The 22,643-nt window shown below is 33.1% G+C and overlaps 2 protein-coding genes across 3 annotated transcripts; one reads left to right on the top strand and one right to left on the bottom strand.

Annotated features, from left to right (window-relative positions):
* Positions 1 to 15,520: 15,520 nt before the first annotated feature.
* Positions 15,521 to 17,616, top strand: LOC133304743 (REF/SRPP-like protein At1g67360). Its single transcript, XM_061504801.1, has 3 exons — positions 15,521 to 15,579; positions 15,680 to 15,916; positions 16,965 to 17,616. The coding sequence occupies exons 1-3, from the start codon at positions 15,565 to 15,567 to the stop codon at positions 17,406 to 17,408; spliced, it is 696 nt and encodes a 231-aa protein (XP_061360785.1). The 5' UTR covers positions 15,521 to 15,564; the 3' UTR covers positions 17,409 to 17,616.
* Positions 17,617 to 20,937: 3,321 nt separating this feature from the next.
* Positions 20,938 to 22,093, bottom strand: LOC133304742 (uncharacterized). Of its 2 annotated transcripts, none has more exons than XM_061504798.1 (3): positions 21,983 to 22,093; positions 21,463 to 21,763; positions 20,938 to 21,251 (listed from the first exon to the last, which is right to left on the bottom strand). In XM_061504798.1, exon 2 carries the CDS (start codon positions 21,741 to 21,743, stop codon positions 21,468 to 21,470), a length of 276 nt encoding a protein of 91 aa, XP_061360782.1. In that variant the 5' UTR covers positions 21,744 to 21,763; positions 21,983 to 22,093; the 3' UTR covers positions 20,938 to 21,251; positions 21,463 to 21,467. The 2 variants fall into 2 exon arrangements, with proteins under 2 accessions (XP_061360782.1, XP_061360784.1); XM_061504800.1 differs by having other exon boundaries at positions 21,463 to 21,758; positions 21,983 to 22,070.
* Positions 22,094 to 22,643: the final 550 nt, after the last annotated feature.

A 22,643-nucleotide genomic window follows, 5' to 3' on the forward strand; every position in this document is an offset into this window, starting at 1 on the left:
CCGGTTATCTGGCATTTAATGCACTGTTGATTTCATAAAGTTACCTAATTTTTCCAGTAAAGTTTTTCCCCACCAAACAACTTTTTTTACATTTTTCTACCTATCTCACTTTATCTATCTTTCCAATCATTTCTCTATCTATCTCATTTTCTTACTATTCCAAAAATATTTCTTGAACCAAACGTCCCCTAAGAGAAATGTTTTAATTCTAGATATATCTAAAGAAAAATCTTTGTGTAAACTCAGGAAATTAAAGGTATATAGGTATATTATTAGGATAATAAATTTATAATATATTATTAATTACTGATTAACTAACATAATTACTTAAAACTTTATTATTATATTTAATGACATGTTAATAATTTATTAGTTTAGTATACTTGAATACGTCAAGTTTACGCAAAAATTTTATTGCTCCAATTAATTAGTATTTTAGGAAACGTCCCTTTTAACGGTATGTGCATCTATATAGAAGTTTAGAGTTATATTGTACGTTGTTATAATTGATAAGGGGATATAAATATAAGTGTGAAAATGATATATATACTGAATATAAGATTTTGTCTAGTCACATATTTTTTTTAACTATGTATTACGGCTAGTACATAGTTATATTCCTTCACATATTTAATTCAATAACCATTCTTGAATATCGAATGACTTAAAACTACTTGATTCTCATTATGTCTTAATGCTCTAAATAGAAACCACCTTTGAAAATACTTAATCTAATATATAATTATCGAATGCTATTTTTCTGTAGTTGTTTTTTAAAATTAAAAGTGACTGATAAGATACTTTTTACGTGCCAAGCTAACTCAATTCGGTGGAACGAACGATAATAGATTTTGAACCATGCCACTTCTCCGATCGGGTTAGTGGAATTTTGGGAATCCATGTGAAGTGTATTTTCCAAGTCTAAGATTCTTTTAAGTGGGGTGCAATATATTTTACTATTGACAAAATGATCGTTATATAGAATACGATGTCTTGGATTTAGTTATCCAAAAAAATAAAATAAAGATGTCTTGGATTTAACCGGGTTGTTTAAACTAGTAAAGTAATTAAAAGATATTTAAGTCATGTCCCCAAAGTTTTGGCTTTCCTAATCCACATCAATGTTCTTTTCTCGTAGTCTCCTACAGCATAAAAGGCAAAGCCCTTTATTCCTTCTGAACTACATACATACTCATACTTCCAATAATCATGTTAATGCTCCACAAATCTATTGTCTTATTGAATTGGGTCCCCACGTAGCATCACCTTAAAGTTAACATATTCTCTCAGGCGTGTCCATGCACCACCATTAATTGATCATTTTATATGCGAAAGTACTATAAAAGATTCTACGTTATCCTTTCACAGGGAATGTTATACGTTTGAGATTAATTTTGTTTTGTTGCTTTTTGAAATCTACATGTACGTACAATGATTTCAATTTTCAAGTCCAAGTGCGGATAGTAACCGTTGGATTATATAATCGCATGTTGCATAGGCACACATTAAATTGTTAAAATTTAGGATTAATTGAATGTTATATCTTATGGAGTATATTTTGGTTAAGTTAATTTGTATTTACTTTTGTTGTTGAGCTTTGATAAACTTTTAAACCTATCCGTGAGTTGTGGTGATATGTTAATTTTGTGTACAAGTTTTCTATGATGATAGGTTAATCCGCGTTGCAAATACTATAGACATGCTTAATTTTACTTTCATCCTAGATGTATTATAGTTGTCCGAGTGAGTGAGATTTTAAGTATAAACGAGGAAATGGATTTTCTCACATGACATCAAAATGCACTGGGGCACATGTTTTTTCTCGTTTGTAGCAATATCAATATTAAACAAGGGTAATAGTTTTCTCATACAAAGAGATAAGTATTATCTCCTACAAAATACAGACTCATTTGTGTAGGTAGAGTTCACTTTTACAGGGAGAGAGAAAAAGTAAAATGAGTAGAAGATGGATTACATCTTATGTAACGTAAGAACAATAAATCCCATTAAACAAACATCCAAATCATATATCTAAAACTAATAATGCAGTGTTAATATAACAATCATGTTCTTTTATTTGTTTTATTATAAATTCATATATAATTATTTGTAAACAGAATTTTAAAAAAGTATATGGGAGCGACTCCTCCTATATATATTAAATTCTTAATATCTTATTAAGCTTCGCTACTTATTTTGACAATCTTCATCCTGTGTTATCTCTCTTAGAAATATGGATTGCTCTTCAGGCAATTTCTATATAAAACCTAAATTTATGAATTAGATTGTCAATATAGATGTCATAGATATTAGAGTTAAAAGATTTTGAATTTTACTCCAACAGAACCAGCTTAGGTCCATTGTTTGTGTGATGAGAATGGTACGGGAGCCCCAAAACCCTTTACAAAAAGGTATTTTTATCGATGGATCAAGCGAGAAATCACAATAAGTGAATCGACATCATATCTCAACTCAAAACCTATAAGGCTCAAGTTGTATGAGACTTTTTTGCACTTATATGCTCATCACTTGGTTCATATTTAACCGGTGTGAAATTTTAACACTTCTCATATTTAAATATTTCCAATATGCTGTCATAATCAGAATTATTTATATTTCTCAAATATATGTAGGGGACGCCGGCCAATATTTGCTACTGCTCAAGGTTTTTTTAAGTAATCTACAAAAGGCACGTGAATTGAATCAGGATAATTAATTTTTTTTATAGGATATCCAAATCAAGTGTTAATCAATCAAAATTTTAAATAAAGAACAATTTTTTTTAATATTTAAAAAGTTAATGATTTCAATAAATCTTTTATCGTGTGAATTTTATGTGACGTAATTATATAGTAGATGGTATAAATATAATGTCGTATCCAATGTTTATTTGAATATTTTTAATTTCTGTAAATATTTTTTTTTTTCATGTCTGAAAGAATCAGGAAAATTGTAATTTTTATCTTAAATCCCTTTCTTCGTTGTATTGTACGCTTCTCTATCAAATTTTCAAATTGTTGTATTTCCGGTCTATTACAGGATAGCGAATATAAGCCGTGATCAGTGATCACACACTCCAAACAACAACAACACACGCCTATTCAACCAATCTATTATTGCTTTTCGCGACTCGCGAGTATGTTTAATGTATATAAGAACTTGCCGAATTTCGGCAATATTTATTTATTTTTATTATAATTTGTGTTATGTGTTATGTGGTGATGTAGCAATATGTTAACGCTATTCCAGCATATAATTTGTGTTATGTGGTGATGTAGCAATAGCTGATGGAATTCTTTGCTTTGAAACAAATTGAATTTGACATTGGATTTTGTTATTATTTATTTTATTTTTTTCACTTTTGACCATGCTTGATCGATTTAAATTAGGATTAATCTATAATGCCCTCAAGTTGTCGATTGATATCTAGTGTTTTTTTCTTACTGATATTTTTGGTATCAACTATGCCCTCTTGCATTTACTGAAATAGTTGGTTAAAACATTTTTTATTTAAAAAATAAATAAAACTTATTACTTTGAACTTAAATTTTTAAACCTCTGAAGTTATACACATGCCTCCTGATCTTTGAATTAAGGCCCGAAACGTCGTGCAAAAAGGCCTCTCATGAGAATAATGATACTCTTGCTCTTTCGCTCGGAGGACTTAGCACAACTTAGGACCCATAGGTGGTGTTTGGTTGGAAGCTTTTCAGCGGATATCTATCTTTTTCAAGTATGACTTTTAGAAATACCATGTTTGTTTCAACGTTTTTCACCAAAAACCCATCTATCCAATTTGTCTGGATTTATGAGAAACATAGATATCCGCACTGTTTAGAAACCCAATTTGATGGTGGGATTTTTCGGAAAACCGGTTATCTGGCTTTTAATGCACTTTTGATTTCATAAAGCTACCTAATTTTTTAAGTAAAGTTTTTCCCCACCAAACAACTTTTTTTTACATTTTTTTACCTATCTCACTTTATTTATCTTTCCAATCATTTCTCTATCTATCTAATTTCCCTACTATTCTAAAAAAATTTCCTGAAACAAACGCTCACTCTTAGTAAGACTTCTGATACTTGTTCTCTTGCTATGACTATTAAGAACACATAATCAATCATTTCTTGCTTCTTACTTTGATTTTAAAAAATCATGGGCCATATTACTTGTATCTCTAATATTATATTTTTCTCTCTTATCAACTTAACATTGTATCCATACTAAAGTCGTCGGTAATGGATCCTATACATTAGCTGCGGATTTTGGTAACATTTAAATTTAACCCTCATATCAGAAAAATGTTCTTCATGTTCTGAACCTCTCCCCTAATCTTATTTTAACTCACAAACTTATATTCACTGTAACATTCTTTCTTGCTCAAACTTATACAATCGTCCTTCTTACAACTATATTTTCATCCTTATTTATGTATGTGTCTGTTGAGTTTTTTCCTTGTGATACTTTTTGAGTTTGTAAAACACCATTGTGTTTTTTTTTTTTTCCCCTTCTAGCTCGATAAAAAATGTTGAACTGTTTGATCTTGTTTACTTGATGTTTGGGGATCTTCCAAAATAAATAATGTCTTTGGTGTTGAGTGGTTTGTTTCTTTTATTACTGACTGTAGTCGGGTAACCTGGGAATTTTTTTATGAAACATAAGCCAGACATTCCTCAATTGTTTATCCAATTCTGTGTCATATGGTTCAACACACAGATTGACAAAAATATTTCAAGATTATGGTTGGATAATATTACTGAGTACATCCAGTACCCCCTCTCATAATTTATTAAGGACAATGTCATGATTCATGATCTCACTTGTATTCACACTCCCAAACAAATGAGGTTGATAAAAGGAAAATTCGTTACCTTCTTGAAGTAATAAGAGCATTACCTTTTTAGAAATATGTTCTCAACTCCTATTGGAAAGAAGTTGCGTTAACTACAATGTATTTCATCAACTGTTTACCCTGCTTGGATCCTTCACAATTAAAGTCCTATTTATCTCATATATGGCCTCCTGCTTTCCATCTTTTCCTGTTATGCATGGTATACCGTTTCGTGTCTTTCGATGTGTTGTATTTGTCAATGTTCAGAAACAACAATACAACAAAAAGTCTATCATTCTCCAAGTCACAGGTTTTTTGTTTACATGTATGTTACCTTTTAAAATGATGAGTCATTCTTTCATTCTTCTCACCTTCACGTTGGGAGCATTCCAGAAGCTTCATTTGCATTCTTTGAGTTTGAGTCTCACTTTCTTACACCCATAATGAGCAGGAATTAACAATTGTAACTGGTATGGTATCATCAACTTATACCTGTTGCCTTGCTAATGTATTATGCAAGAATGAGCAGAGTTGTATAGGACATGAGTCCTAGTATCATTCCACGGAGATTATTGACAAAAACTTAATTAAATTGGAATTTTGCAATTGCTTCCAATAAATTAAACTGTATAAAAAATAAGTTAGAAAAAGGTAGTAATAACTCAAAGTCCAGATTAAGAACTTGGAACGGAAAATCAACACAAGGGTTTGAGCAGATGTACCAAGTGCATAAAGCAATTAAACCAACAAATTAAAACTAAGATTGCTAAGCCCAAATCAGAGACCAAATTAAGAACCAAGAAGGCTTAAAGGACAGCCACAAATTTTTATAATAAGGCTTTATGAGAAGAAAATGAACAGGAAATAAAATCACCTTTGAATTAAACCAATAAGCTGTCATTAGAAGTAATAGAATCCTAGTCAATAGACTAAATAAAAACTTTAAGGCTAAAAAGAACTTAAGCAGTACACAGATAAGTGTAAGCAACAAGCAATACATGCACAAGTTTACTCAACTTAGCACATCACGTGTAATTCAAGTGCATATGCATAAGCTGTAAGTGGTAAAAAACAGTAACGTAGACCAGATGCAGTTAATCAAGGACAAGCACAAAAAGAGAAATGCATAGTTAAAAAGCAGCAACTAATAGTGGAGAGATTAAACTTAGATGAGTGATTGAAGTTAACTTGAGAGATGAATAAAGATTAAAAATTATCTAAAGGTTTATATGAATTTGAAGGGGGCTCATAATCCCTCCGTTGCGGTCAATAATATATAAAACCGCATCATTTAGTCTTACGTGTTAAAAAACCACAAGAGTCTCACTTTTTCCTTGAAAATTACGTGCTTCATGTGGATAAGAGTGGTCATGCATTGAACTGAATTTTTGGTCCAATTGAACTGAATTAATTTAAACCGATTCGGTATCGAATCAAACTATTTTTATTTTTTCAACAGACTCAGAATCAGTTCAAAACTAGTTTGGAAATGGTTCAGAACCGATTCAAAATTAATTTATGTTTCAGAACTTGTTTAAAAAAGTTTCAGTTTACAAATTCATTCTGAATTGGTTTCAAATATGTTCTAAACTGATTGCAAACCAATTTTTGAATCGATTTTTTTGGTTTGATTTAATTTTTTAAACCAATTTATAAAATACATTCGGTTGTCAAAATTGATTCGGAAGAAAAAACAGGATTTAGTTCGATTTGATTATAAATTTTGCACCCCTAAATGTGGATCATGTAAAAAAACAATTTGGGATAAAATCCTACCCGAAACTTGTTCCTTTTAATTTCTTATGATTGCTGGATGGTAGGGTTAAAAACTACGTCCTCCAACAATTAAAGCTCTACGCGAGTTGGTACATCAAAACATTAAATGTGTCTTCTAGAATAGGAAAATGAAAGGTACTTACATCGACTAGTGAACCATCAATTTTACTTTCCCAAAATGTTTTGCGGTCACCGAGAATAAATTATTGAATTTTTAATTATTAATGAAATATGGTTGCTGTGTGTTTTTGTTTTTGTTAATTTAGTGTGACTCCTGATTTCGGTTGAAAGTGATCATCAAATAGTGATTGCATTATTTTTTAATGATGGCAATGAAGTTTGTGAGTCTCATATGGTGACTAGAATACGAGCATGGAATGTTTGGTTTATGCATGTTTTGCGAGAGGACAACCAATACGTAAATTGGTTGACAAACTATCTATCGGTGCATCTGAAGTTTCCTGATGAGATTCACTTCTCTAACCCTCTCCTCCAAGACTATGGTATCATTTCATAGTAGAATTGTGATTTCTGCTAAACATGCGCAGACTCACTAGGAACTTTCTTATCTAATATTTTTTATATATTTTTTTCTTTACTTTATATCTTTATTTCAATGTATCAAAAAAAAGTGTGGACCCTTGATAAAAAAAAATATTATTTTATCTTTTTTTAATAAGAGTTTGATTTTACGGTTGGGATAAGATTTCTGTTTACAGATGACTAGTTACATTTCCTGGTGGGGTAATTAAGTTGGTTAAAAATGAAGGGTATGAAATGGTTGAGAAATTAAAAAGAAGTACGTTATATAGATGGTAAAATAAATAAATGATCCCAAAGGTGTTAGTTGCCTCTTTGAAATTCGGATCGTAAGATGAGATGTTAAGTTGAGACCACAAAAACCAATCAGGTTCAGTATTCACCCCCACCGCTTCATGAATGAGAGTTCCAGTTTCATATGTATAATGTATGGAAAAAATATTTATTCCTTTAAAAAATATAATTTTTGTGTCATTTTATATTTTAACTGATGATTGTCATCCATCAAAGGCTATAATTTATGGCGTATTATTAATTAATTATTAAGTTTGATCTAATAAATTATAACCGTTAATTGACGAAAATCAACATTTATGATTTAAAATAACACAAAATTATATTCTTTATAAGGACATATTTTTTTCCATAATATATAAGAGAAAAAGGTTTTCAAAGTAACTTTAGATAATTTTTTTACATTTCACAAGTTTAACTATGTTTTATCGGTAAAACATAATTATAATAGTAAAATTATTTTTTCTTTCCCTATCATGTCAGCCGACAATGTTTAAGGAGAAAAAAATAAAAAGTTTGATTATTATAATTATATCTTACCGATAAAACATAGTTAAAAATCGATTGCGGTAGATAATTTAGCTAAAATAACTTTAGAAAAAAAATACTCCAATATATAAGGAGAAAAACAATTCTCATATTTCATGAGAAGTGTTTTCTCATATTATGATATTTTAATTTGCATGTAATTTTTATTTTTAATAAGTATGATCCGTCTCACGACATCACAAAATCAAAAGCTACATATAATACAGGAAAAAACTATTCTCATACTACATGAGATAAGTTTTTCCTCCTACACACTCTTCGACAACTGTGCCACATTTTTTTTTTTTTCAGATGGTGGAGCCCACAAGTTTGTCTTTATGACATGAGATATAACTCATCTCCTTTAATATGAGATTAATAAAACCCTATAATATATGCATGGGTAATATGTCGCTCTTTCTCATGAGAGACAAATTAAATTTGTTCATAAAAAAATATCTTACGCATGTTTTGATGTCTCTGTCGGAGAAAATTTGTCTGTTGTGTGAAAGAATAGACATATTACCTTATATACAAATATGGGAAAAATGTTTATCCTTTTAAATGACACAACTTATATCATTTCACTCTCACAAAGAGGTGAGACCCACACCTTTACTTTTTTTTGTCAACTCTCTATCCACCTTTATTTATCTCTTTCTCTCTTTTAAAATGACACAACTTTACATCCTTTAAAATGATACACATTTTTTTCTACATAAATAGTATTAAATTTAAGATTAAATATCGTATTGTTTAAAAGTAAATTGTAACAGTCGTATTCACATGTTATGCTGAACACGATCTATGTTAAAATGCATACCGCACAGGAAATTTGTTTTTTGATAGCCAAAGGGTCAGAGCCCGAAAAACAAAAACAAACAAAACAAAGATAAAAACACCAAAACAGAAATATAAGCTACTGGATCACCAGTAGTTCGCGGTCTTCCCACTCCAATAAGATTAGTCAGACAAATAACGTGAATGTTAGGTGGTAGTTCTTCACAAAAAAGATATTGCACAGTCTCATCATGCTCCAAGATAAAATTTGCCATCCAATTCGCACAAGCATTTCCTTCCCTAAATGTGTGATTGAAACTAACCGACCAATCTTTTTGCTTCCATGCTCGTATCCGAAAAATCAACTGACCCTCACGAGCTGCTGCACCTTGGGAGGTGAGCACAGTGATAACAGAAGTTGAATCACTTTCAATTATAATACTACAGTGACCAAAATTTCAAGCTAATTCCAGCCCCCAAAGCACATCCCACAACTCTGCTCTAAAAGAATTACAAATCCTAAGTCTATAAGGAAATTCACCCAGCCATCTCCCTTGAGAATCTCTCATAACCCCACCACAAGCAACTATGTTAGGAGCTCCCCGAGCAGCACCATCTGTGTTAACCTTAACAAATCCCAAAAAAGGAAATTGCCAAGAAATGTCAACATACATTTTTCTGCGTACACCTGAATGCTCATTTCCTCTCCCTACAGCCATCTCAACATCATGAACAAGCTTCTGAATTAGAACCTCTCTCGACCTGAAAGGAGGTATACCAGTGCCATGCATCTTTTCATTTCTCCATTGCCACACTTTCCAGCAAGTCATGAAAAACAAAGAAATATCAGTTCCCAAAATTATATTTTTTGAAAGCCACTCATCCAATGCTGATAAAAATCAGAATTTCTATCAATGGAAACCAGACTTAACCGAAGTTGTTTCGTCTGCAATCAGTCCCTCAAAGCATGCAACATTGTCTCACGTTCAGAGTTACAAATGGGGTACATATCATTCCCCCCAGACCATTGAGCAACTTTATTCATAGTTAATAACCCATGATGAACCATTTTCCACATAAAAAATTTAACTTTATGTGGCCCCTTCCATCCCCAGATATTTTTTCAAATTTTTGATTCATTCCCCCCTCCCCCAAACACCTCTCAGCTCACTAAGAGTATTATAAAGAGCCTTTACATATATCACACTTTCACCCAAAAGATCCCACATCATCCTGTCAGTGCCATCAACACTATTCGGATGCAAAGTATTCTTATATACATTAATTTTATTTTCTAGAAGTCAGCGCTTTAACTCCACATAGTCTCACTCCCCTTCCACTGTTATCATATCTGCCACCTTCCTATTTGTATCTATATTTTGATCACAATTAGATGCAACTTCTTGCAAAGATGATTGAGACGTTAACCATCTATGATCCCAAAAATTAATTTTCCTTCCTTCTCCAAGAACCCAGATAAGACGGTAATCCAATTCCTCCCAAAGCCTACATATGTTTTTCCAAAAATTTGAATCACCATTATTCACTGCAAGAGGACCATTCTGGGTACTCCTTGCTTCATATTTAGCATGAAGCACTTTAACCCAAAGCTGATTAGATCCAACGTGATAACTCCAAGCTCTCTTAGCAATAAAAGCATCATTCAATAATTGTAGTCTCTTCAGCCCCAACCCACCACAACAATTAGGACGCAAAATACATTCCCAACTGATGCCATGGTACTTCCTACTATTCTCACCATCTCCCCAAATGAAGCCTCTATGGATATTTTCAATTTCTAAACAAATTGCTTGAGGAATTTTACAGCTTTGCATTTGAAAAAATGGAATTGCTGTCATTACCAATTGAGCCAAAGTGATACGACCTGCCTGTGATAGACATTGTTGCTGCTAAGAATTAAGTTTAGACCTTACTTTGTCCCCAATACTCTCATACAAGTCTCTAGTTGCTCTCCCATGTTGCATCCTAGACCCCAAATAACGACCCATATTTTTAACTCTTCTAAAACCACCGCATTGAGATATCCTATCAGTCACCACATCACTTGTACTTCTGAAAAAGAAAATAGTTGTTTTATCTACACTAAGTTTTTTTCCAAAAATTTCTTCAAACAAACATAAGCACTTCATTAATACCTCCAACTGCTCCTCACTACCTTCCATGAAAATCATGAGATCATCTGCAAAGACTAGATGAGAAATTTGAGGGCCCTTAACACCCACCCAAATTGGCTTCCATAAACCACCACTAGTTGCAGTAGCTATAATGTGTGACAATTTTTCCATTGCAATAACAAAAAGATAAGGTGACAGTGGATCACCTTGTCTAATACCTCTCGTAAGCCTAAATGCTTCTATCCTACCCCCATTCCAGAGAACATTTATATTTGTGCTCTCAACGCAGTTCGTGATAAGCTCTAGCAGATGTTGCGGGAGTCTAATTTTCTCCAACGAGCTCTGCAGAAAACTCCAACTAAGTCTATCATATGCCTTCATTAAATCAATATTTATTGCCATGAAAGCGTTCCTATCCCTCATTTTATGCATAGAATGAATTAACTCTTGCACAATTATAATATTATCCTGAATTTGTCTATTTGGGACAAAGCTTACTTAGAACGAGGAGATAATTTTCTCCATTATTGGTTTCAACTTCTGCACTAATGCCTTTGAAAGTCACTTATACAACACTGAACAAAACGAGATGGGCCTAAACTGCGAGATAAACTCTGGATTCTTTATTTTTGGAATTAGAACCAAGAGGGTTGAGTTAACCTCATAAACTTGCTTTGGATTGGACCAAATCTGTCTAATTAAACCACAAACTTGATCCCTCACATAGCTCCACTAACGTTGAAAAAACCAACAGGAAAACCATCCTCTCATGGGGCTTTAAATAACCCCATATGTAACACCCAGTGTATACCCGATTTGTTAACCTGTCATCGTATTAAGCCACACGTAATTAAAAATGCGAAATATCTTTTTCTTTTCAATTATGACATCATTATCATTACCAAGTTGAATTACTTAATTCGTTTCCAAAACATTGCATGTATGTAAATTGCAAATAGACAGCTAACTGAATTACCTCAATACATAAATATCTATGAGTATCTAAGTCACGAAACTACAACACGTAGACCGGACATAATCCTAGTACAATTATACAACTCGAATCTAAAAGCATATAGTCAAGTCAATGTGGCATGGACAATCCATATGCTCACCAAATAAGACAACATAGCCAGCAGAGTCTCCACACAATAATCCATAAGATGAAGCTAAACACATAATAGCAACAGACTTAATCCAGCATCCAAGCATAATCAACATAAGCAGATAAAGATCAATCAACTAAGCTCTGACCTCCTGTCGCCCCAGGTCTCAACCCCCGAGTTACCTGAACCTGAAAATGGTGCCCCAAACGTGGGGTGAGATCTCTAAACATAAATCTCAGTAAGACAAGGGGTCCTCAAGGATCTTCCACCCCAAGTTCATTTACATGTGCAATATAAGTTCCAAAAGCAGTTTAACAGTATAAGTTCCAAAACCAGTGCAATGCAACAGATAATCATGTCATATGTGTTATAACTAATCTATTGGCCAGAGAGATGTATGAATACGTCTATTACCCACACAGTACGCGCTCATGTCGTACCTGCCCACAAGATCACATCCCGTCTAGGCGAACACCACATACATATCATAAGGCATTTGCACTTAACAACTCAAAAGCATTTCAATAAAACAATACATGAAAACACATCATGCATATAAATCATCCCCTTATGGGATATGGTGGAACCAACAATGGCTAAACTGAGGATACGAAAGCTTACCTATCAAGCTAACTACCCAAGCCAAGAGTCCACACAAGTTCAAAGTCCACAAACAACAAGATCACAATCTGTTTTAGACCAACAATCATATCAATTTTTATACTCTACAAGCATAAGACATAAAGACAACGCATTTCCTTTACGTTTCATGTCTTCAGGCTTCTCACAAAGCCTCAAGCCCTTAATCCTTTTGATTCTGACTAAGTTTAATTATTACAGAAGTCCACATTGACCAAACATGGGTCCACATACCCAAAATGTCATTCTGTATGAACAGTACCCTTACTGACCTAGGATCATGTGCCAAGGCTATTTATAATCGGTTTAAACTTAATCGCACTGTATTAGCGCTAATTGCTACGCTTAACATTTTAATCCCAAACATAGGATTATGAACTTATTCATTTTTCTAAGATTTATCATATTTTTATTTTATTTTTCGCAGCACCTTTCCGGTACGCGCTTTTTCATAGCCAGTATCAGTTCTGTCACCAGTTCTCATTATTTTGACTTGAAACTTGTTATGCCAGTCCTATATATTTTTTTAGTGACATATACATACTTTTCGTAATTTTTCGGGAAACTTCATCGGTACACATTTATACCGAGGAGCAGAACCGGTATCTGCACTCTTCGTCAGAAAAGCGACTTTCAGCATTCTTAATCACTTACTATAATTATTTAAGCCTTCTCATAATTATTAGGGTCAAATATGGAATTATTTCCTAATTCTCATATTTATTTAATTAATTTCCTAAATTAACGGTGCGGGTTCTTACACCATAGATATCATAATATTAGAAATTTCTTGATTACTTGGTACTCTTATCATCTCCATGCATTCTTCTTGGGAAATTATCGGCCACAGATTCGCAGAAGAAAGCCATTTATGATTTGGCACCTTCTCTTGGAAAAGATTTTTGTAAAAACTGCACACCAAATTCTTTAGTTCAATCGGATCCTCAACCCAATTCTTTACCTCATTGCGAAGCCTGGAAATCCTATTGAAACTTCAACGAGTTATTGTTTTCAAGTGATAAAACCTTGTGTTTTTATCTCCATACACAATCCATCTATACCTGGACTTCTGAAATCAAATCATTTCTTCCTGCAGCAACGTTTCATTTAAACTCTTGTGTGTGTTTTCTTCTATTTGCTGCAATTCCATGTTATCCAACAAAATCCTGGGAGCTTGAATTTCAGCAAGCTGATGAGAGAGGGATGACTTCGTACGAAAAATATCTCAAAAAACTTCCTTATTCCAACGAATCATATCAGGAACAAATTTCTTAAGCATTATATTAACTTCTCTCTCCTTATCCCACCTATTATTTATAAGATCTCCAAAGCTGGGGTGCTCCTTCCAAGAGGCTAAAAACCTAAAAGGTCTATCATGCTAGTGATTACTACTAGGCTTCAGCCTCAAAAGTAGTGGATTATTATCTGACTCCAATCTTGGAAGAATACACACTTCAGCCTCCTCAAAAGAAGAAATCCATGGAAGGTTTGCAACAATCCTGTCTAATTTTTTATACACTCTATCAAGATAAATCCATTTTGGCCCCTACCACGTGTAATTTGATCCTGTGCATTTTACATCATCCACCTGGCAACTCTCCAAAAAATTAGCAAATCTACGACATTTTTCCAGGTCAGGCCTAGCACCACCCTTCTTCTCATTTATACTTTTAATATCATTGAAGTCACCAGCCAAGACCCAAGGACCATTCAAATTAGCACTAACTTGCAGTAAATCATCTCACATAAACATGTCTCTCCCCCTCCCGAGGACTAGCATAAATAGCCGAACACATGCACAAATTTCAGAATTTGTATCCAAGAGAACTTTAGTACCTTATTAGGAAACACAAATTGCCGCCACTGTTACGAAGGTAGTTAAAAATGAGAATTTATATAAAATTAGAAGGGAGATAAGAAATCATAAAATATAAAATTATAACATAAAAAAATCATAAAAGTGCTTGAAATATTGATAAAAATATGTTAATGAAAAAAATCATAAAAATTTTATAATGAAAATTTTACATTTTAACTATAATCCCATTGTTGTAAAGGTTTTGGTGGAAATAAGCCACACAATTTGTGCAGCCTAACCCACAATAACTATTATATTTATTAAGTTACACAGTTTTTCTTTAGTATATTTTGGATCAAGTATAAGTTTCAGGCCATTCAAATTGTCTTTTGACTTTTAAGGCTAAATTAAATTGTTTATTTAAATAATAATGATAATAATATCTATTGTCATTGAAATATAATATTTTTATCATTGAAATATAGTATTTAAATTGCTGATTATTATAAAGGCTAAGGCTTAATTTATAAAATAAATTTTTAAACAAGCTTCAAAATAAAGTTACACGTTAATGTGTGTTCTTTTAAAGGACGTAAATTGTGTCCTTTTAATTTTTTATTCTATGTATTCCGGTAGTACATAATTATAATATGAAAACTTTTTTTTTTCTTTTTTCATGTCAACTGATATGACTGAGAAGAGAAAAAAAAATAACTTTTAATGTTATAACTATGTATTATCGAAAAAATATAGAGTAAAAATACTAAAAGCACAAACTTTATATCATTTTAAATCACGTATACTTTTCACTAAAAAAAACTCATTTTAACTAAATAAGTTCATCGATTTTTTCGTTTAGAAAATAATAAAAATTATGTTTCAGTAAAAAAACCTGGATATGAGAGTCAGGACAGAAATAAATCTGACATCGGCCATAATGTTATATGATATATATTGGTATAGAAATCAACGCCAAAATATAATATAGCTGCAGATATGTTCTCTCTTGATATTTCTAGGTAAAGATAATAAATTTGCATTTGATTCATTGGATTTGATTCCCATTTCCATCTCTATATACATTAACTTTCAACTGTGACACCCTGCTTATAGCAAGTTCCAACACTCAGAAAAACAATGGCCACCAGCGAGGTTTGTGATATTCGGGTTCTGCTTTTTTCATCTTCTATGTTTTTCTAAATTTTGTAGAGATGTTACGGTCACGGTCAATTTGTGAATGTTGTTTTTGCAGAAAGAGGTTGCGAGCAAGATTCTTCTTCAAGAACTGAAGCATCTTGGGTTTGTGAAGATTGCTGCGATTCAAGCTTTTATTTGTGTGTCGAGTCTCTATGGGTTCGCAAAGCAGAACTCAGGACCTTTGAGATCTGCTGTTGGAACTGTAGAAAGCACTGTGACCACCGTTCTTGGTCCTGTCTACGATAAAATCAAGGGTGTCCCTGACCATCTTCTTGTTTTCGTGGACAATAAGGTTTTTCTTTCTCATCTGTCTATTTTTTTTCATCACTTCCTTCCTCCTTTGTTGAATAAAAAAACCTTTTTTTTTTTGTTTGTTTGTTTGGTTTGTAAATATTTCTTGTCGAACCCCTTCGACCAAATCAGGAAAAGCTTATTAATAATAATTTAAGCTCTGTTTGTAAAGATGATTTATCTTCATGCTATTTATGACAATCCTTGTGCGTTGATTCAGATCAAGATCTATTTGTTTCGATGCCAATGAAGTTGTATTGGTGAAAACTCCCTCCAAAATCGGCCAACAATACCCTCCTTTATAGGAACATGAGACCGAAATACACGAACTTTCTTTTTTCTCTCTTTTCTATATACAGCTACCCATTATCTCTGCATGCATTCACAGTAGTGATTTTGTTTTTTCACACTCATCTCAGAACATGTTACTATCATTCACTTTGGACAAAGATAAGATCAAAATCCATTTACCACAGTAAGTTGACTGTCAAATGAAGAAACAGACTCTGCTGTTTTTCATTATTCCACTTTTTGTTGCCTCGAGACTTGACATGCAGTTTGATTTTTATTTATTTATTTATTTGTTTTTGTGTTAGATTCAGCACCTTAAATCATCTTGTTGGCTACGAGTATACGACGACAAGTACTGAGATATATAAAATCATTAATGTAATCTCACCTAACAGCTTAAGCTTTTGGGTTGAATTGATTCTTTACATGGTATCAGAGCCTCGTGTCCCGGGTTCGATCCTCGCCGCCTCCACTTTCTATCAAGTGAAATTTCTTTGTTTGCACGGATAGGTGGGTCTGTGCATTGTTCACAAGCCCTCTCGTGTGGGGGGACGTGTTGAAATGTATAAAATCATCAATGTAAACTCACCCAACAGCTTAAGCTTTTGGGTTGAATTGGTTCTTTACAACAACCCTCTCGATTCGTTTGATGTTGTCCATATACTCAGTATGCTTGGAATTCCATTGTTGATATTTGAGCGAATTGAGACTTTGTTAAGCAATTTTTGGCTATACTAATTGTTACATGATTGTGGCAGGTGGATAAAGCTACCCACAAATTCGATGAGCATGCTCCTCCTCTCGTTAAGCAGGTAGTAAGCCAAGTAAAGTTTTTGATTCAGGAACTGACACCGAAAGCGGAGAAAGTTGTAAGCGAGGCTCAATCTGGTGGGGCACGAGCAGCAGCACATTATGTTGCTACAGAGTCTAAGCAGTTTGTGTTAATTGGGTTGGTCAAATTGTGGGCTGGTCTCAACCACTATCCACCTTTCCATGCAGTGGCAGAGATGGCAGTTCCTACAGTTGCACACTGGTCGGAAAAGTACAACCATGTGGTCAAGAACATGATTGGAAAGGGATATAATGTCTTTGGGTATTTGCCTTTGATTCCCATTGACGACATAGCAGTCATAGCTAAGGCATTTAGACAGGGAGAAGCCGCTGGACAGGAATCAAAATCTTTCGATTCTGGTTCTGATTGAGTATTAGCTATTTCATTACAAAATCTGCCTCTGACTAATCTTTCTGTGTGAGTTTATTAAGAGTGTGTAGAGGGCGTGGGGGTATGAATGGAAATGTAAGAAATTGGTATCGACTATGTAACTTGACCAGTTTGTGGAACATAATATTTTCTCTGTTTATGTCATTGGTACATTAAATAGTAAAGAAGCTCTTTTCGTCCTTTTGTTGCGTAAAACAGTGTCTTGAAGAGCGGATTGAGGGTGCACATTCTTGAGATTTGGGAGCAGCAATCACTCAATAGTCAGCACAATATTTATTTCAAGGACGCAGGGAAGCGAGAATATCTTTGGTATTATGGATCCATTGAAAACTCGGTGTATCTTTTACTTATACTATAACGCGTGTCTTACTTTATATCAAATCACTCTCTCTCCTGATTTTAAAATACATTATTTATTATTGATTTGACAAAAGTAAAACACGTGTCATAATATAAGTAGAAGATGCACCGAATTTACGGTGCATCTGTAGCACCAAAGAAATTTTCCCGGGAAACAATGACTTAAAATACATTTATTCTTCGTAATTTACTTTGAAATTAAAAAAGGGAAAAGTGTGTGTCATTTCAAAGGAGGTAAAGTTGTGTTATTTTAAGAGAGAGAAAGAGATAAATAAAAAAGGAGAGAGAATTGACAAAAAAAAATAAAGGTGTGAATTTCACCTCTTTGTGAGGGTGAAAGGATATAAGTTGTGTCATTTAAAAATATAAATTTTTTCCATTAAAAATATTTTATTTATTTGTATTCTCTTTAACCTGTTCTTTCCCTCGATATTACGAAGAACGGGTGTCCAAAACTTATTTCATTAATGACAATTTTGTAAATGCAAAGGACACTGCAGAGGCGAGCTTCATTTTCTTGAAAGCATTGTTCTTATCTATATCTCCGACACGTTAATTCTAAAAAATATTAAATTTTGACACGTTAAGACACGTTTTGATATTATATAATATTTTTAATTTATATATTGCATATTATATTTAATATTCAATAATTTAACAAAAAAATAAAGCTAAACTTATAATACTCATCAATTTTGCAAAGAAACATTAGATATCCCAAATGTTTATATTAAACTCAATAAAATAGTAATTGTAATTCAACGAATCTAATAGTTGGAACTCAAACGTAACGCAACGTAACTTTTGAATCTTTTTTGAGTCTTTGCAACGAGTATTGGAGTGTCGGAATGTCGGTGAGCGTCGGAAAGTGTTGGACACGACACGTCAGAAATTTTAAAGTGTTAGTACTTCATAGGTTTTTATTTTCGGAGCTCTGTTGGCCCGCAATTAGGAGTGTTAACGGGCCGAGCCGAGCCGATCTTTGGTCTTAAAAGGCTAAGCCTGAGTTTAAATATGTCAGTCTGACCAAGCCTATTACTTGTTATAAATATTATTACCAGCCTGTGACCTGACTTATTTACAAAAAATAAAAGCCTGATTCAGCCTGTTAGCTTTTTAAAAAAAAAAAACAAAAAATTATCTAAATAGAATATACAATTAAAAACACTAGTAATTCCATAAATATCATAAATTCAATGTATATCCAAACAGCATAATATAGAACAAAATTATTCAAAAAGTCTGTTTAACCAATAAAATAGGGTGAAATGGATTGAGAAGAAAGAGAGGTTATTACAAATAGTATAAAAAATATAAAAAATAATAATATACTAGGCCAGCCTGAGAGGTTCTAAGGCCGAACTTTTGAATTTGAGCCTGAGGCCTTTTTATTAAACGAGTTTTTATATAAGTTCAAGTCTGGTGTCAACAACCAATTTTAAACATGTAAGCTCAGACCTTCACGAGTCGAGCCAAAGGCCCCTGGCTCGTTTAGCACCCCTACCCGCAATGAAAGCCTCTAAAGTGTCATGAAACTCTTCTTTCTTCACGCCAACCTCAGGATATGAAGACCTTGCACAACGTAGTTAAATTTGAGATTTTACTTAAAATTTGAAGGAGAATAAAAAATCATAAAAATGTAAAAATATTTGAAATATTGATAAAATTGTTTTAATGAATTTTTTTTTTTGTAAAAACATAAAATCATAGTGATAAATCGAGATTTTAACTACTACGACCTTACCACTCTTAAAAAAAGACTTAGCTTTTGAGGCTCACTTTCTAAAGCAGGTCTATAACCAGCATTAGCGTAATTTTAGTATTATTTTCTTAAAAAATATTATATATTAGAGTCAAATAACTTCATAAAAGAGTAAAATTTAGCGCTCTTTTTGTTTTAAACATAATAGTATATCCAAATTTAACTACTAATTTTAAAGTACTATGAAATTCAACATTACATTACAAATGCAATTTTTTACTAGTACAAAACTAATTATTTATAGCTTACATATATACTAACGAATATTCACTCTTAAAACATTTATATGTCATTCAGACAAATAAGTATGTATATAAGCATGTCTCAATGGTACCAAAAAAAAAAAGACGTCAAAACTCAATAAAATGTCACTAACTTTACTAGTAATTGGACACTAGACTGACAGAGAAACCTGATCTTTTCAATTGAAAATTTGAGGTGTTTAATTGCTGCAACAAATTATTGGAAGAATAAAACCATATACATTGACCGTAATAGCCGACTAAAAAGTACAAATAAGCCATTAATTTTACTTGCACTGTGCAGTAGTATAAAGCGCACACCAGGCCGTAATAAACAAGAGAGTGCTAGCTATTGCTAATTCGTAAAGGGAAGCCTAGTTAAGCCTAAGGTAAAATTTAGGAACATATTGCTTAAAAATAAAGAAACTATTCTTGGACAGAGTAAAGTCCGATTGTTACAAAGTAAGGACAGTGTGAGTAATAATATTATTATAAAAAGGTCATATTATTACTCCCTAAAATATTGATGGCTGCTCAAAGGGTAGGTCAGGCATAGCACTAGCAAACTTACAACTTATCTGAAGATTATTCCTCATCCAGATTTCATGCTGAATATTAAGTGCAAAATTGATCCAGGGTTGCTTTCACAAAGCATGATGCGCTCTTAGGCTCTTTTTGGAATCAATAATTTTCTTTCAAGAAGGAATGAATATTGCTAAACCCTATCCTATCGACCAAAAAGAAAATGAATGAAATAAGGTTATCAAGGCAAATACCTAGCAACAACTGGAAGAGTTCATAATTGATGTGAATTATGCACTCATCTAAAACAATATTTTGAAAAAGGCAAACGACTATATTGGTGGCGGTGACCACCCTCTCATTATCATAAGCTTAACATAACTCAGTACTTCCTGTGTCACAAACCTTAAGGCAGCCATAAAATCTAGACAGCACTGAACTGCTATGAAACAGTAACCTTAGGTTACGTTCTATGGAAAAACTAACACACGAATTATATCAAATCCACAATAGCCAACACATTAAAAGGCTATAATATGTTATCTTACAACACGATACAAATGAATCATCTACGGATTAAGTCAATAGTGAGATGAAACAACTGTAAAACAGATAAATAGGTAGGAAGTGCAATTGTGCAAGAATGTAAATTCCCAAGGGCAAAAAAAACAAAAACAAATCATAGCACCATAGTTATATCAACATGAACAACATCAAGATCACATTTACCTCAAACTAGTTGAGGTTGGCCGATGAATCCATATAAAAGCAATAACAGATATAAGACCCATTTTTAGTTGGAACCTTTATTCGAAATAACAGTATAGAGCATTACAAACCAGTTATAATCTCTGCAACATGAAACAGGACAGGAGATTAAAAAAGGAAATATGATCCACTTTTTCACCTGAAATAACTTGTGACAAGTTCAGCACCACTGCATTAAAAAAAATATCTCTATGAGTACAAAATACAGTGGCATAACAAAGAGGCATTGTGATTCTCACTAAAAATAAAACACCCTCATCAAACATCCAAAAGCCTAAACTGGAAAGAGGTTCATAAAAAGAAACAGTATATGTAATCATATATATGTATCCGTCATTAAAAAAACATGTTTGTCAATTATATGGGGTTTGAATAGGTACCAAGCTCATTTAGATGGGGGAGAGTAATGTTGGAGGAGATCATCGTAAGGGTCCCTGCGGCCAGCAACTTGGCTAATCTGTGGGTCCCATGCGAGCTGAGAATTGTGGCGTTCGAATGTCCAGAACCCATAGGGTCTCATAGGAAGCCTATGAATCTCCATCGTCTTCGCGCACCCGTCCTTCACCTTATAAACGTGCTCCCTGAACTTCCGATCCCTTTCCTTTGGATCTTCCATCATCTTCAAAATCAAGTTCTCCGCGAATTCCATTATGAATGCCATCTTCTCTTCTCTTCTCTTCTCTTCCGGTTCACCCCCAATTATGCAAATCAAAAAACCCCCAAATTTTGTCAGTTAATAAACCCTAAGCTATGAAATCAAACCATAATGAAAGGCTCAATTTCATTTCCTAATTTACGTAACTAAAAGCATAACAGGGAAGGAAATCATATTCATAATAATAATAAAGATGAATCTGAAAAAAAGAGTATCGGACAGTGTTTTTATCATATTAATATTACCTCTTCTGATGAACAGCACCTCGAATGAGACTTTGCTTCCCTTTCCTGAGTTTTTGAAACAAACCGAAGCCACAGGACACTATAGAGTTTTTTTTTTTTTTTTTTTCCCATCTTTTTTTTTTTTCTTATTTTCTTTATTTTATTTTATTTCCACAATGGGCTCTGTGTATTGCAAACCCACCTTTTGAGGTCCAACTATTTGCAATATTCTTTGGGCTAGACCTTATGTTAAGAATCACCTCGTGCATTCCTTAAGACTTGAACGATGCGTGGTGTTTGGTTGGGGAGAAATATTTTTAAAGTGGGTAGTTGTCTTTGGTAGGAAAGATGTTGGAAAGTGAGTTTGGTAGGAAAGTTAAAAAAAAGTTGTTTGGTTGGACAAGATTTTACCGGGAAAATTGAGTATAATTTTTGAAAGTGTGTTTGGTTGAAGATAAAATATTGGTGGGTAAATTTAAAAAAATTACAAAATAACCCTTATTTGAAATAACCTTTTATTCAACAAGTTCATTGAGCCAACGACAATATATACATCTTCACATCTCTGTTTATGTTTGGCATCCCTGTATCTGTCCCACTTTGTCACCGTCTCTGTGGTTCCATTTTCACCTCTGTGATCCGATTGTGGTTCCAATCGCTGGGACATTTGAGAAAACCCCAA

Source organism: Gastrolobium bilobum, unplaced genomic scaffold (genome assembly GCF_033153095.1).
Source record: "Gastrolobium bilobum isolate Gb01-03AN ecotype WA unplaced genomic scaffold, APGP_CSIRO_Gbil_v1 utg11974, whole genome shotgun sequence".
In the NCBI taxonomy this organism is placed as follows: Eukaryota; Viridiplantae; Streptophyta; class Magnoliopsida; order Fabales; family Fabaceae; genus Gastrolobium; species Gastrolobium bilobum.